This window comes from Callorhinus ursinus, unplaced genomic scaffold (assembly GCF_003265705.2).
Source record: "Callorhinus ursinus isolate GAN/ISIS: 27379988/994484 unplaced genomic scaffold, GSC_fseal_2.0 scaffold111, whole genome shotgun sequence".
In the NCBI taxonomy this organism is placed as follows: Eukaryota; Metazoa; Chordata; class Mammalia; order Carnivora; family Otariidae; genus Callorhinus; species Callorhinus ursinus.
The window spans coordinates 303,102-320,056 of record NW_027397173.1 but is presented as its reverse complement, the minus strand read 5'-3'; the positions used below and the strand labels follow the sequence as shown (position 1 = coordinate 320,056).

The window sequence follows — 16,955 nt, the reverse complement described above, 5'->3', positions numbered from 1 at the left end:
AAGAAATAGAGAGCTCTGGAGGCAGGGCAGAAGGAGAGACACTCCTCAAATAGGTCCCTCAATCAATGAGCATTCATCCAGAGGCCACAAATGCAATCAAGCCTGAAAAAAAAAAATCAATGCATTTAAAGCCAACTCAGACAAAGAATACAAATGGTTTTAAGGTTTTCCTGCAACGGGGCGGGGGGGGGGGTGTGTGAAAGAGGTTCCTGAGGGGATGGCCAGTGTGTGTGGGGTGATGATGATTCCCTTGATATTCAGAAGGAAGAATCCAAGAAGCCACTGGTGTCCTGGCAGAAGACTGGCTCTAAGGGACACTCAGAAAACCTGATGCACTGTCTCTGGGCAAAGGGTCATGGCCACCAGGAAGGGCTGGTGCGTTGGAACCTTCCTGCACTTGTTGCACCGTTACCCACAGTGACACACTGTGATGACCCCCTTGATGAACAGGGTCCCTCTGTGCGGTGAGATGCTCTGGGCCATGCTGTGCACGTGGTGCTGGAGAGTTGCTGTGCAGGGCTGTGGGCCCCAACTCGTGATATCCGCTGAAGTAACATAGACCTTTCACATTACACTCTTAGTTTATAGGATCTCTACATTTTACATTACAAAATTTCCAGGGTCATTTTAACCGCAGGAGGTTTTCACTTTATGCTCTTTTAGAAACTATTTCAAGATGCATCTCCAGAGTATGACCTGAGATCTTGTAACACCCAAATATAACCATCTTCGTCATCTATATCATCAGTGATTATTGCCAGAGCCAGCATGTGTCACCACTCTGGAATGACAACCTGAACTCACCCCTCATTCCAGCCATCCTATCTCTTCTCTGCAAGCCTCCCACATCCTTAGCTAATGGTTACAGAAAGAGGGGTAGGGATGATGACTCATGTCCATGCCTTTCTTAGGAAGGGAAGGACACCAGCCTGGGGCGGAGGCTGTGAGTGAATCTGAGCTGGCCTCAGGCACGTCTGTGTGACATCCCCATCACTGAGGACACATGAGGCTCAAGACCAGGGTGGAGCATGCCAGCCAGTCACCAGGCTCTAAGCCACTCACTATCCCAGGACTTCTGTGTGTGTGGTGGCACCTGAGTTGGCTTCGGGGTATCTCAGTGTCAGCCCCCTTGGATTCACCATCCCTGACGTCCCTGACCGCCTCTGCTTGGCCCCATCCATGCCCATTCTGTCACCTGCCTTTGTTTCTTCATGACTTTCCCAAGCTCTGCAGTTACTTTATCAGCAGTTGGTTTGTACGATCACTGTCTGTCTCCTACAAAGGCTGGTTCTTTCTCTTACCGATCACCATAACCTGTGAGCTCAGATCAGCACTGAGCACCGAAATGAAAGTGTTTTGGATGAGTGTGTGCATGGCTAGTCATGCACACTGATCATTTGGGAATGAGTTCTGGGGGCTATTGTTAAATGTTCCAGAGTTCACATCAGCAGGGGACCTTGTGTGCTGGGGTCGTGGTCAGAGAAGGCTTTCTGGAGAAGGCGGGCCTTGGCTGGCCCTAAAAATGGGCAGAGTAGTTCATGGGCATTGGATGCGGCAGGGAGATGCTTCAGCTGTCACAGAGGCCAGTGTGCCTGGACCACCATCAGACACCTCCCAGCTGCTGCTTACCTCTGGGGGAGGTGGCTTTGGGAGCATTCTCAGTTGACCTTTGACAATCCAGGGCAGTGGTACCCAAAGTGCTGTGCAGGCTGGTGCAAAACCTTGTCTTTCCAAATCTGAGAACTCTACTTGATGTTTGGATCTGGAGGGCCCCTGTTGGTTGCTAAGGGAAAGCCCCAACTTGTGGGGGTGGGGTGGACAGGGTCCAGGGCATAGATGTGGGGCTCCTTATGCCTGAAGTTGCTTGCGGAGTGTGCAGAAAATGCTGTCGGGCTGCTAGGGCTGCTGAGGAGGTGTGGGAAGCAGAGCCCAGGGAGGTCCACGTGCTCACAGCTTCTTTTTTTTGTGGCACATTCCTCAAGATCAATCCTTCAGGCTCCATGGCTCAGCTGAGGCTGGGGGATCCTGTCTGGTTCATTTTCCATGGAATCAAATTTGCTTTTCTAACTTTTAAGCTGAAAAACATATTTATTTTTCTCTTTGACACACCTCTTAGAAGTAATGAGAGTTTTCCTGGCTGCACCACTATAATCCAGCTCTCCTCCCAGAACAATGGGAGCTGTGTTTTAGTCCAGAAGGCGATCTCTTCTGCATTGATGAGTGAGTGAAAATTGAGGAAGTTTAACTGCACCAGGAACCACAGGATGAAAAACGGTATAAACTGCAATGGCTCTGCAAACCGTGGTTCGGCAAACATTTATGCTGAACATTAGCTACACCTTCTCCTCGGTTCTGCTAACAGTGGCCTTCTGCAAACAAACACAGGCCTACAGTCTTTTGCAGACAGAGAGAAGATTGCACTGTGCTGTGCAGTCTGAGCAGATTCACTAAGTCTGTCAAACCTACCTCGGTCAGAGAGAGTCTGTGAGGGCCGAATGCTGACAGCACCTGGTGGGCAGGAGCCCAGGGGAGGAAGGCACCAGCGGCCGTGAGTCCGGAGCCGTCTCCACGGCACCGAGTGTCGTCCATCGGAAGAGGGGAGGCTGGGGCGGGTGGGGACAAAGTGAGGGACATGAAGGCACTTCACAGATGGCCTTGTGGCTCAGGGGTGTGACGGTGGGAAGAGGGAGGCACCCATGGCTCGTCTCTAATGGCTCATGAATTCCAGGCCTGTCTTTTCACTGCTTTGGACTTCAGCTTCATACAATCTGTGTTCTGGTTTCTCAGGACTCACGAGCAGGGACTGTTGTTGGCTGGGTTCTCCAGGAAGCAACTGGGGGTGGGGGGTAAAGACATTTCCTGAAGAGTGAGCATCTGTATGTGAGTAATGGAGGAAGCTGGACTGGGCAGCCAGAGGGCACCTGTGGCCAAGGCAAGTGCTCCCCGGGGACATGGGTGCTGGGTGGAAATGGCCAGGCTCCGTGCCACCACCTGGCTCAGCCCTCGGCCAGGGCTGTCCTGGGAATTGTGTGGCCACAGCTCCAATGACACAGGCTGCCAGCCACCACGCTCCTCACAGAGGGCAGCCAGGGTCTTGGCGTCTGTCGGACACAGGGCCAAGTAAGAGCAGCTGAAGAGGTCTTGGCTCCTACCCTCAGAAGCCAAACTGAACGTTTGACCTGTCAAATATTTCTGGGCATTTCTCAGGGCCACCCCCTCCAGTACCTGCAGGTGGCTGTCCTTTCTAGTTCCCCTCTCTGCCCCACCTGGGGGTGGCCCTGTGTCCAGGCTTCTTTCATCTGTGCCCTGGTGGACTCCACCATTCCCACCTGACCCAAGGGATGCCAGTTGCCAAGGAGCTCCACACAGAGGTGAGAAGAGCTGCAGGCTGGCCTCTGAGTTTGACTGGGAGCCCCTGTCTGACAGGCTCAGCTGTGGCTGGACTGAAGACAGGCCAAGCGAGACCCGTGTGGCCCCTAGCCTGAGGAGCTTCGTCGCTGTGTCATCAGTCAAGCCTGGCTCCTTCTTTGTCTCAGATGCTAGTGCACCCTCTGCTTGCAGGATTCCAGGAGCCTGGCTCAGGGACACAGCCTCGTCAGGATCCTACATGGGTATAAGCTAGGTTTCCTGTTGTGGGGACAGTGGGGCCTGGGATCCTGCACATGTGGGCAGCTTGAGCCTTTGGGCCACCACACAAGGTTTGGGTGAGACCTACAGGCACAGATGGACAGAAGGGCAGACGTGGGTGGGGCTGAGGTAGGGGTGGAGGGGAGGAGCAGTGAGGAGTTCGGGATGACTATGGGTGGTGTCTGCGCATGAGGGCGGCAATCACAGGATGGAGGATGCACAGGCTTGGGTGCTGTAGGGCTCAACTCTGTTCCCCCAAGTCCTGTGTTGAAGCCTGGCCCCCAGTACCCCAGAGTGTGACTAAACGTGAAGCTAAGACCTTTAGAGAGGTAAATAAGGTAAAATGAGGTCTTAACGGTGGGCCCTAATCCAATATGACTGGCGTCCTTATAAAAAGGGGAGATTAGGACACAGACACATACAGAAGGAGGAGCACGTGGAGACACAGGGAGCAGGCAGCCATCTGCAAGGCAAGGAGAGAGGGCCCAGGAGAAACAGCCCTGCTGGCTCCTTGATTTTGGACTCCGACCTCCAGATCTGTGAGGAGTAATTGTCTGTTGTTTCTGTCAGCCCGTCTGCCTGCTTTGACCCTGTGGCCGGGGCACACGGGTATAGGCGGGACTCTTCCGGGGAACACGCTCACCCTCACAGACATGGCTTGCGGCCTGGTGTGCACATTCCCAGTGATGTCTTCTTCTTCCAGCACACCCGTGCCTTCCGTGCATCCTTACCTCCACTCTGGGACTGGGCAGAGCCCCTGGGAGGCGCCCAGGCTCCTCTGATGGACGCATAAGCAGAGGTGCCTCTGGAGTGAAGACAGGGCCGCTCCTCTGAACTCTGGCTCTGGCCTGCTACGGACCTGCTCTGTCATACAGGCAAGGTCCTGGTTCTCAGACCCTCAGTTTTCCCATCTGTAAAGTGGGAATGAAGAAACCGGGACTACCTTGAAGTGTTGGGATGGGATTTCCAAGGGACAGGGCACATGACGGTGTTTACTCCCCACTGACCATGTGCTGGCCCTAAGAGCACAGCCTTCCTCCTTCCCTAGGGCCACCACCATCTTCCAGAGATGTGGGGACATGGGTTTGATTTTCCCAGGCTCAAAATAAAATAGGATTGATTCTATCCAAGGAAGGGAAGGGGACCAGAAATCTCAGTCCAGGGCAGTGGAGAGAGCATACCAGACCTCCTTGGTCCTGGGACTTCACATCTGACACTTGATACTGTGGGAAAACTAGAAAGGCCACCCTCTGTTTCTCCTGAGCACCAGTGGCAAACAAATCGGATTCAACCATAAGGCATGTGTTGGGGCATTAAGTCTGTGAACCTTGGATTCAGGTAGAACTGTAGCATGATTCAGATTTTTGTTATTTGTGTGACCTGGGACAAATTCTTTCCCTCTCTAAGCCTTGGTCTTCCTGCCAGGATATGGGTGTCACAATAGTGTGCAGCACCTAGCTCCTGGCATGGACAGAAATTACATCCCTAGAGCCTGGTGACTGACAGATGCCTTGCTCTCTGTAATTCCCTCTTATCCTCAGTGTCACTGTTCCCTTATCCTTGGACTGAGCTGTTACTCTTGACTGAAGGGGGACGACCCAGTCAATTCTTCAGCCACCAGATTATTATTTTGTAGGTAGGTGGTCTTATTCTGTGGGAAACAAGGCTTCAGCCTTCGGCTATGCCCAGCATGAACAGATGTGCTGTGATGACCATCTGTGGCTGCTCACTGACCACGTTTGGTAGGTGAGACCATCACCCATGTTCAGGTAGACTTGGAGAATGTCTCCATCTTGTGCACGAGGCTGGACAGGAGCAGTCCCACGAGTGTCAGCGATGGTGTGCCCTGGGCCACGTGCTGCATTTGTGAACGATGTCAGTGCAAGTGTAAGAACTGAACGAGCTACCAGGAGTGCAGGATGAAAAGCTGGGTCTTTACTGAGGTTGCTGCCCCAGGCCTGAGGAGTGCCCCCACTGCAATGAGCTTTTGGGCTCAGGTGTCCTACGGCCTGGACATTGCCCAACCCCATCCTGTAGCCCATCTTCTGGGGTGCTGGTACCCACAGTCTTGGCTTTTATTCCTGTACGGCCTCCTGGGAGGCTGTGCACTTCCCTAGACGTGATCCCTTTCTGTCATTGTTACCCGAGGGCTCATCACAGCCTTTGTACCCAGCTGCCCCGAGGCACTGAACCTCTGGTTCAAAGCCTAGTCTAGGGCTCTGAATGGATGAATCCTGTGGATAACCTAATGAAAGCCCACAGCTCCCCATGACCCCTCTGAACTTCATCCAACCTGTTTTCAAACTTGGTCCTCCCCTTCTTCATTGAGAAGACACAGCACCCTTTCTATGACCAGCTTTAACCACGTGGATCTGACTTCCCAGCTGCGAGCTGAAGGATGGAGGCATGTGGCTCCCTGGCAGCACCTGGACCCATGTCATGGAAATGACTGTAAGAGCTGGCCTGGCAGGATGGCCTCCCTGGCCCGCACCTTGGCAGGGCAGTGGGGGAAGGGAGCTTGGCTGCCAAAGAGGAGACATGAGTCCTCTTTACCATGACCTAACCACACCAAATTAAGTCCCTTCCATGTGGCGCCCACAGCCTCTTCTGGCCCGGGGGATTTCTATGGCACCCAGTGGACTGGAAAGCTCCCCAAGTCCTGTGAAGTGGGAAGGGTGTTATCACTGTTCTGTGACTGTTTGACTAGGACCACCCCGGGCTGATGGAGGCAGGCAATGTGTGGCTTGGCAGCGGCACCCGGGCTGGCCTCAGGACCCTCCTTCCAGGAAACAGGGGTGCCTGCCTTCCCCGTGTACAAATCCTAGTGTGACCCCGGGGAGGGGTTGCTAGTGAAGTGTGGCTGTTCTGTGAGTGATTCCAAGCTCACTTGGCAGGTTGGTGCTCCACCTGGGGGGTGGCTAAGTCAGACTCGGTTTTCCAAATGTTTATGCCGCGAGTGATCGGGGTGAATAATGGAGGGCAGGGTTCTCGGCCCTGCTGATGTTTGGGGCTGGCCGACTCTCTGTTGTGGGGACCGTCCCGTGCCTTGTAAGGTGTTCACAGCACTCCTGACCTCTACCCACTAGATGGGCAGCTGTGACAGCCAGAAATGTCTTCAGACATTGACCAATGTCCCCACAGGGTGGGGAGATGGGAACTATCCTTGTTTTGTTCATTGGTTTGAGGCCAGTCCTCGACTAGCTCTGTGCCCAGGGTAGGGGGTCCAGGGCTCTGGCTTCACTTTCTCCAGCCTGCATGCCTTTGGCTTCCTCCACTGTTGTCCCTACTTCCCCATGAATTGGGCTCTGACAGCCATGGGGCTTAGGTCAGGAGAAGTTCCCTCTCTGGTCTGAAAAGACAGACTGGCTCCCACTCATACCCTGCCTGACGTTGGAGGAAGCCCAGCTTCCCGGCTGTCACCCATCCTCCTGTGGGGGTATCAGATCCCCCAGCCATGTGCCTCCTTGCCCAGGCTTCCGGGAGACTCGGGCGGAGCCCTGCAGTCTCCTGGTTGTGCTGGGGAGGGTGTTGGTGCCAGTGCTGCTTGGCTGAGCCCAAGGCCAGGTTCTGTTCCTTCCTTGCCTGTGATGATGGGGATGGTAGGCTCCTGAGCTCTGTTTCTGCATCATGTCAGGCCTGGCACAGGGCTGCTTTGAATATGAAGCTGGATCCATTTGCAACGCCCTCTTCGAATTTAAAGTCCATGTTATTTAAAACAAACAAACAAAACTATTGGGTGCCTGGGTGGCTCAGTTGGTTGGGTGGCTACCTTCGGCTTGGGTCATGATCCTGGGGTCCCGAGATCGAGTCCTGCATCAGGTTCCTTGCTCAGTAGGGAGTCTGCTTCTCCCTCTGACCCTCCCCACTCTCGTACTCTCCCCCTCTCTCATTCTCTCTCTCTCAGATAAATAAATAAAATCTTTAAAAAAATTAAAAAAAAAGCTATTATCTGAGAATGCACAAGATGCCAGATGGAGATTGGTTTGGGTCGCTGAATAGCTGGATCTCTTTGGGGATGATAATGAGGGGGGCGTCATCTGGGGACCTCCACACTTCATTCCATCAAGGACAGAAATGAAGGGTGAGGGATCCTGGAGAGGCCTGATGTCTGCTTCTAAATCAGGTAACGTCACTGGACAGTGACCATTTCTTGCCTTCAGTTGCTCTTGAGGGATAAGGGAAAGTCCTGCCTCAAGGTGCCCCAGTGGGAGACTATACAGCTTTTCACCAGATTGCATCTAATCCAGCCCCTCTTCCATGTACCAGGGATACGTGTCATGTATACCAAGTCAAATAGAAAAAATGCATATTTAAGAAAATGTGCTGGGACCATATCCAGGGAATGAAGACATGAGCTGACTGAGAAGAATGCTAACTGTTCCTCATCTTGTCCCAGCTATACATCTTGATTAGCTTAATAAAATAGTTAGAATGTAAATATGGGTTCTCTGGCATAAACAGACAACAGACCCAAATCACGGTCTGTTTTTCAGCTGAGTCATGAGCTGGGTCAGGTGACATGAGGTGTTATAGCCTGTCTCACCCGCCGGGGTAAGCACAGCCCTGTGCTCACCATGTGCTAGAGGAAAGGGCATCTGGGTGACAGAGGGGAGTGATGGCAGCGCTCAGTTCAAGGCGCAGTCATCTCGCTGCCCGGAGCCTGGATCTGCCACCGGGAGGCCGCTGCACGGCGGGGCCTGCTGAAGCTGCAGTGAGGACCATGGCACAGAGGCCAGAGTGGTCTTGGAGCTGTTGCTGAACTCAGTGGAGGCGGAAAAGCCAAGACAGCCTGTCCCACCGTGCCTTGCGCCTCTCAGCACTGTCTGGGTTTGGAAAGCCCTGGGAATGTCTCCAGCCTGGTGCTTCTCCTTGGAGGCACCCACATTCTGCTCTATCACCCCTGCGATGCTTCCTGAGCCAGCCACACTGTCTTTTCCACCTGGTGGATTTGGGCACATCTCTTGAGCCTCCAAGGGCCTGCGCCTGCCCTAAGATGCACTCTCCATGACAGAGACCCGTGTGGCGTTCCACTCCCCCTGGTCACCATGCCCTGCTGTGTTGGCTGCTGGGCTCGCTCTTCTCATTTCCCCGGGGCCTGTTCAGAGGCTGCAGTGGGCCGTGGCCCATCTGTCATCCCTGCAGCATGGGGCAGCCCCAGCCCACGGAAGCCTGCTGCGCCCTAAGTGCAGGGCCGGCAGCCCCTGCCCCTTCCCTCCTCACCCACGAGGAGCTGTGACGCCTTGCTATGGGGCTCAGCCAGACGACAGATTCATTACTCGTTTTACATGTTTGTCTGGCAGGGAGCCAGCAGTCTGCAGGCCCCGAGCATCTGTGACTTTGGCGTCTGCCGTTGCTTTGCTAGGTTGAGCAGAATATTTAGATGAACACCCCACGGGAGTGAGGCTGCCACCTCTTGGGCAGCACAGCTCCTCCCGAAGACCAGGGAAGGGCTTTCAAGACGTCACCGGGTAGGGACATCACAGCCATAGCCTCTTTCCACTTAGGGCTCTACCGGAGGCTCCCAACTTCAAAGGCAGAACACAGGGGTGAACGCGACCTCTAGATAAGAGAGGGTACAGCTGCATTTTCTGAGAGGGCAGCCCTAGCTCAGGGTCTGATTTTAACAGTTTGTTGGCAAATTGGGTCACCAGATGTCAACACCCATGACAACAAATACAGGCGAACTTCGAGGTGCATGAAACCCTCCTCATAAGGGCTGTTGCTCAAGCCAGTCCACAAGGGGCCTCTAGGAGACCCTGTAAAACTTCAAAGGCAAGGCCCTGACCCTCAGGCCAGGGGCTCTGAGAGGCAGCGCTGACCGTGGCTCAGTGGCGGTAACATTTGGCATCATTTTCTGCAGCAGTAGCAGCTGTTGGCAATGGACAGGCTGATGCATTTTAAACCCAGAGGCTGCTCTGAATGAGATTTCCTCTAACATCTCGAGAGGGGCACGGTGACTGGCTGGCTGTAAGGAATGCCCTGTTCCAGCTTTTGGAGAGGCTGGTCCTTTTTCCTGGCTGTAACTGTGTGGCCCGACTGTGATGTTCTGGGCAGCCTCGGAGGGCACAGTGACGGACGGACGCAGCCCCTCCCACTGCGTCCTCCTCGGGAGCCACTGTAGTTCCCCGGGGAAAGCTGGACTATGTGGTCAGGCGGGGACACCTGGTGAAGTGGCGATCCTCAGTGAAGCAGGGGACCCCTGATGAATCCAGGGATGCCTAGTGAAGCAGGGGCAGAGAGGAGCTTGAGGGGGGTGAGGTAGGCTGGCCGGGGACATCTCTGAGGATGTGGGAGGGACATGTGTAGAGGGAGAGGACCCACCCTAACCACGTGTACCAAGGTGCCTTTTTCCAGGAAGTCACCCCAGCCCCCCTACTCGTTCCCGCCACCCTCTGGCATAGATATACTGTGAAACACAAACCAAAGTAGCTTTTACATTCCCGAGAGTCTTGACCCACAAACAATGTGATCTGTGCCCAAATGTGATTTTTCTAGCTTTTTAGAGCTACAGCCATGGCCGTGTGGTTTTTAAGAGGAAGCTGAGTGGGCTTAGGATGTGATGGTTGGGGCTGCATCTTGACTTTGCTATTTCCCCGGCACATAATTTTGGGGGAAAATTACTTCTAAAATGCTTGTAGTAAGGGTTTTTGCAAGATTGAAATGAGTGGCTGTGGAATGGGGATCCTCGTCTGCAGTCAGGGGCGAGGTGGAGGTTCTACCTGTCGTGTGAGCTTCCAGGCCACACGTGCTTCTTCAAGTTGTCCTCTGACTGGTTTGGCCATGACCCTAGCACCCTAACACCCTTAGGGCCACCTGCACCATATGGTCTTGTGCTGGTTCTTGGGAAAGGCTTGGCAGAACTGGAGAAAGTACAGAGAGGCTGAGTCCCTTTAGCCTGAAGCGTTTCCATGTGGAAACACAGGGGGCTGAGAGAAGATGGGAAGGTGGTCTAGCAGGAGACAGAGCACCTGGGCACCAAGGGGCCGGGATACAGCAGCCATGACGGGGGTGGTGGAGATGGTGGGGTGAACATACGGGGTGGATTCTACTTCTTAGACAAACCCAAAAATACAGAACTTGCACCTCTTGAACTTAAAATGGACCGATTTAGGACCACTACAAATAGGTCATTTCGCACAAGGTGGGTCGTGAGGAATACACCCTGAGATGCTGGGCCGAGAAGATGGGAGGACACAAACAGGTCATGGGACGGGCTATCCAGGACACTGGGAGCAACCACAGCCACCCCATCTCTGGCATGCCAACCTGGGCCAAGCACTGGGCTCCGTGCCCATGAGTTCGCCAGCAGTCCTCGGAAGTGGACATTTGTTATCCTCTCCTAGAGATGAGGTTCAGAGATGTTCACCCACACGGATCACACAGCTGGCTTGACCCCAATCCATGTGCTCCATCACCAAGTTACTCTGACTCTTACAGGGAGCTTTGGGCTTCCTCCATATATTCTTCTTTGGGTTAGGGTCTTAGACTATATTTTTGGAGCATCCACTAGAGACAGATGCTAGATGGATCTTGGATTTGGTCCAGGAAGGCAGTGCTAAACACTTTCAGAATATGAAGCATTTAAGGGCAAGGAGAAGAGGGGCAGGTGAGGGAGAGGAAACCTGAGTCCGTATTCCAGGACAGTGACTCCTGACTTGTGCTGCCCACGAGCACGGCCAGACCGTGGCCCTGGTCGGTGACATTGGGATTTCTGGGGCAGGGATCCAGGTGGCAGGGAGTTTATAAGCACCGTGGATGGAACCACTGTTCTAGAGAGATGGCCTCTGTGTCTTCAAATATTATTATTAGGACAAGGATATTAACGGTGTTCAAGGTGAAAACTGAAGCAGCCAGGGGTGTTGTGACCGTGTCTTAGGAGACCCTCCCACTCGTCTACCCAGCTGAGTTCTGGGTTGCTCTGTGGTTATTTAAGATGAGTGAGAAGTAGAAATGAAACCCAAGAATGGATATTCATCAGAAAAAAAAAAAAGTCTTAAGCAAGAAAGCTAAAAGATAATTTTTGTTAAATAATGAACACTCGTAAAACAGCAGTGAAATGGTATTAAAATGTCTGATTACTTATTTCTCAGCGTTCATCTGATAACTTAAGCAGCATGAAGCAGTAGTTGCACTTAAAAAAAATGACAAGAAAATAGCTATTCATTTAGTCGACAGGGAAGGTTCATTTCCTTTTAAAGATCACTGGTGTCACTGCTTATCGCCAGGGTGAGTGTCAACACAGGCATCTTTATGCTGAGACGGTGCCCACAGCTCCTTTGCCTACAGTTCCTGGATCACACCTCGGTCCTTCCAGGAGGGGTTGGGAAGGGCTGCGGCCTGCCCCCCGCCCTAGATCAATGAGGCCCCAGGCACACATATTGGTGCCTGGTGGCTGCTGAGTTTAGACACGTTCCAAAGGAGGCCCGATGTTCCTAGGCTGGGGGCAGCGTGGAGGGATTGTCCACTGGGCCTGGGAACAGACCCCATGCTATTCATTCTGATGTTGCACTCTCAGGGCTGGACTCATCTGAAGACCAGTGACAGCTGGGAGTCCTGTCAGCATTTTGTCTCTCTTCCTGCCAGCCCCATTTTCTTCCTGTGGGGAGGCTCGTGGGCAGGGGGAAATGCCGGAGGAGTGAAGCAGGGCCACAGACAGAAGAGACGTGTCCCCTGCCCTCTGCCTATTGCACCATATTCCATAAAAAATAAACACATTTGTACTGTTTGTGTATTGCTAATGCTATGGCATTCCAGGCCCTGGCAGGCTGCAGAGAGGGCTGCACTGTCATGAATCCACCAGAATCCATCCAAGACGGCCTTGCGGATCAGGATCTTTGGAGCTTCCCTTTGGAAGGGTCAGCAGTGCCCATCTGCCTCGTGCTCTACACAGTGCTGTGAAAATGAAATTAACGGGTAAAAACAAAAGAAATCCCTGGGTAGAAAATCCCAGGGCTTTATGGAGTCGTTTGGCAATAACTTCTAGTGCACAGCATCGCACAGGTGTGTCTACCTGCGTATCCACCCCTTGCCAGCCCTGCCTTCTCGGCATCTGTGTATGACTGGCCCGGGCTTCTTCCCCTGTGCGCCTGGACGAAGCTCATAGGTGGTTGTTCTTGGAGAGGTAGGCGATGAGGGCCACGGCCACGCCCACATAGATGCCAGTTCCGATGGTGATGGACAGCACAGCCAGGAACAAGGCCCGCCGGGAGCTGGTGCTGGCCTGGTGGAAGTCCCCCTTGGCCACGGCTTTGTTCGTCTGTTGGAGAGAAAGGAGGGAGGAGAAAAGGAAGTGAGGATGAGCAAGTCAGAGCAAATGAAATGAGTGGGGTGCCCACCTCTGGCGCCCTTCCAGTCTTGAACTTAGCTGACACCAGACAGAGAGGACTCGCTAAGGGGTAACTGGGCATGCTCCCAGCATGATGGTGTCTGTTCCGTGACTGGTAGAGGAAATGGGGGGGTATTGCCCCCCTAGACTGCAAGGTAGGCAAAGCTTAAAGAAAGGAAAGAAAAGAGCCCCCAGGAATGTCCATGACTGGCAGCACTCCACCACCAATGTGGGGTCAGGGCCCTGGGCACCAGGATGTGAGGGAGAGAAGAGATATGACACCCCCAGCACCCTCATTTCGACCGAAGGATAACCTTTCTTTCATTTGAATAACACTGAATTTTTAAAAATATGTTCACACTTACCTGCTTTGATCTTTACAACATAGTAGGGGTGTGGGGAAGGAAATGATAGTTCTCACTTCCCAGAGAAGAAAGTATGGCATAAGATCATTAAATCAATTGCAGGATACTTAACACTTCAGTCTTCAGCTGGTGGCCATGGAATCATGCATTTCTGACTATTATCCTTCCTCACCATAGCTGGAGTTGGTAAAACTCATCCATCAATAAAATATTTGATATAAGACAATACCCATATTTCTGTTCACTCAGTTGCCTAACAAGGTGTTGCTTTGATAATATTCATGTTTCTTGGGGTCACGGGGTGGATGGGAACATGGAGGTTTTGGATGTTGTATTTGGTTGGGTATTTTGTACCATATCCCATGTACCCATCCCCAATCCCTTCCTTTGCTGTCCCCCTCCACAAGTGAGACTAGAAACGTGACACAAGAGTGGGGGAACTGTCATGTGCTTCAGCTGTAACCATCCTGAAGGGACCAGCTGAGTAAAATGGTGAATTTGGCTGATGGGAGTGGAGGCTACCATGGCACCCTGACCCCTGGGAGGGTCAAGTGATGCTGAGGAGAGCTAACCCCATGGTGGCTGGGGATTCTTTGTGGTCAGGGTAAAGGCAGAACCCACTCCCCAGGTAGATGTCCTAGCTCGTTCTCTGGCCCATCTCCAGAAAGCCAGATTTTTATCAGCCCCCCTCTCCGTGTGTCCTCAGGGGTATTTCTGCCTTTTGTAAGCCAGTAGGGGAGTCGGTATGTTCTTTACTCAAACTAAAATATGTCACCACGTGTGCCATGGACCACAAAGGGTGAGACTCAGAGGTAACTCATGAAATGAATTTCCACCCTCCACAGTCCTCACCCTGATCGATGAGATGTGGAGTTCTGCGTCGGGCTGAGGAGGGACCCTGGTTCACTTGGTGGCCTCTTTTTCCCTCCCTGCTGGATGCTGGAGGTCAGTTTTTGTCCTCCTCCCCTCATTTTCTGGCTTGGAAGGGAGCTTGGGAGCTCGCTGCTGACAGTTCTTGATGAAGCAGAGCTAAGGGAATGCAGAATGGGAAGCCTCCTAGGACAATACTAATTAATTAATTAAGCCTTAATTAGCTGCATTTCATTTTATCTAATGCAGTACTCTCTAACACTCCAGCGGCCCATAACATCATTCACTGGAACTGCCCTTCCTTAGCCAGGCAGCCACCCTCCGTTAGAATGGGGCTTTCCTCCTCTCTCTCATTATCACCAGCCTGAATTCCCAGGAGAGGACACAGATGTGCAGAGAGGAGGGAAGGGTGCACTGGGCACTCCCTCCGCCTGAACACAGGCCCCCCGCCCCCCCGCTGGAGCGCCTTTGTCCCAACTGACCTATCTCATCGGAGCCCATGCGTTTCAGTAACTATGTTAGTAGTTGTCTTCTCGGCTCGGCTGTAAGGTCCAGAGGCAGGTCCACATCTGCCTTGTCCGTGAGGTCTGCCTGGAGCCTGAGGAATGGCAGGCACTCACTGCACACTTGAATGACCAGGTGAGTGGGCTGTACAAGATCAGCTTCCCTCAAACACTTCCAGGTGGTACTGGCCCCAGGTGCACGCTCCTGGGTTCACTGGTGGCCCCTACGAGGAAGGTAGTGGCATGGGGTAGCCTTGACCTAAGCTCTGGCCCAACCCCACAAAGCTCCCCTCTGGTGGGTTCTGAGCTCACAGTGCCAGCCCTCTCATCCCCAGGAACCTGGAGCATCTGCTGGGGAATCGAGCTCCACGGTTGACTCTCATGGTCCAAGCTGGGAGAACTCCATCTACGATTTGTTTGGTTATAGGGCAACTGTTGCAACAGGAAGTATGTTGGAGATGCTATCAGCTGAGATGCGTCAGGACCAGCAAACAGAGCCTCATTGACAAGCAGGCTGCTTTCAACAATGCTGCTCAGTGTCTGCATTTTGCAGAAGCTCCCGTGAGGTAGCTATGCCATATGCACTCTACGGACTGGGCATTCTGGTCTAACAAAGGTGGTGTCTGATGCATCCTTTGTTTCAGAAAATGGATCCTGTGGCTATGAAGTAGGTTGCACATCCGTCTGAAAGGGTGCAACTGCAGAGAAATATTTCCATTCTGAAAACTTCTGGACTGTCTCCAGGCTCTTCTTGCTAGGCTTGAGGGCAGGGTTTCTTGTCCTGGGTCCAGGGGTCTTTGAAGCCCTGATGCTGAAAGTAAGACTGTGTGTGCATGAGCATTTTTATGAGCTGAGGGTCAGCCACACTCGCTGGATCCCCAAAGCAGCCATGTTCCCAGTTGCTCTGACTGCTGCATTGGGGCAGGCGCTGGTTGGAGAAGGAGAGGGGGTACCAAGGAACAGAGACAACCCCGTGTCTCCTGGAAGGGACAGGAGGATGTTACAGGTGGTTCTTGGCTGGAATGAGCTGATATTGTTTGCTTGTCCTAATTGGGAATCTAGACTTGTCTATACCCTGGTCCGCACATGCAGCCCCTGGTTTGTAAATGAGCGCGCTGCAGGCATTGCCGAGAGCCCATACTCGGAACAGCCCATGGGTCTCGTTGGCACAAACTGCCCCTTGTCAGATGGCTCTGCAGCAGGAGTTCTCAAACCTGGTGCACATTCCAACTACCAGGGAGCTTTAAGAATTCCTGATGCCCTGGTGGCATCCCGGGCCAGGGAAGTCAGAAGCTCTGGGCTTGGACCTGGCTTCTGTGCCTTTCATGCTCCCAGGTGATTCCCACGTGCAGTCAAGGTCGAGACCAAGGTGGCCAACTGTCCTGGTTTGCTCAGGACTGAGGGGATTCCCAGGACTTGGGACCTTCAGTGCTGGAATAGGAACAGTCCAGGCAAACCGGGGTGAGATTCGCTGTATCGCCGGAAGGCAGCCCTGGATCTGGCATGGAGAGCATCCTGGTGACCCACCTTTTCTGACAGAAGCATCTTTTCATGTCAGCAGGCCCATGGTAGAGGGAAGTCCCCAACCTGAGGTCCACATGTTTGGTTGTGGCAGCTGTGGGCCCTCATGGCCTGTCCGATTGGTGTGCAAGGCACCGTTTTGATTCCTGCATGTGGATATTTGCAGGAAGGGAAGCCACACCCTGGGCACTCATGATTTTGTTTTTAGTTGGTGGGGTGTCATTTCCAAACCTCATTCCCTCTTGACTGGTTTATGGCCCTCAGGAGTTTATAATCTGTTGGCATTTTACCTCCCGATCGCCTCCTTTCTAAGGGCAGCATCAGGCTCAGCCCTGTTTTGGCAGGGCCAATGTGCCCTGCAGGTGGGGACCCCATCCTTAATCTGAGTCTGTCCTCCTGGGGAAATGCCTTCCGCTGTGGAAGGTGATGTGTGCCGAAGGAAACAGAAGGCTTACACCCCCTCCTACTTGTTCTCAGACATTCAAATGGCTTACTTGAGTGGTGTTGGGCTTGTTTGGGGTCCCTGCCTCCTGATTTGCCTGCATCTCTCCCACTCTCTCTAAATGCTACCCATGACAGACCCTTCCATGGCAGACTTGCTGTGGTCCCTGCGCCCTGCAGCATGGCGTGTGTGGCCTTCTGACCCTGACCCCTGTTCCTGCCCAGCCTCATCTGGCCTGCCACCAAGGCCTTCCCACTGTGGGGTCAAGGATACTCCCAGCCCAGGGAGTGTGTGTGACTTTA

At 53.1% G+C, this 16,955-nt stretch overlaps 1 protein-coding gene across 3 annotated transcripts in view; it reads right to left on the bottom strand.

Annotated features, from left to right (window-relative positions):
• Positions 1–11,665: 11,665 nt before the first annotated feature.
• SYNDIG1 (synapse differentiation inducing 1) overlaps positions 11,666–16,955 on the bottom strand; it is a 235,909-nt gene continuing 230,619 nt past the window's right edge. For all 3 annotated transcript variants that reach the window (XM_025876971.2, XM_073889641.1, XM_073889642.1), the window contains exon 4: positions 11,666–12,883. In XM_025876971.2, the coding sequence (XP_025732756.1) occupies positions 12,725–12,883 (159 nt within the window). In that variant the 3' untranslated portion in view covers positions 11,666–12,724. The remainder of the gene's footprint in view (positions 12,884–16,955) is intronic.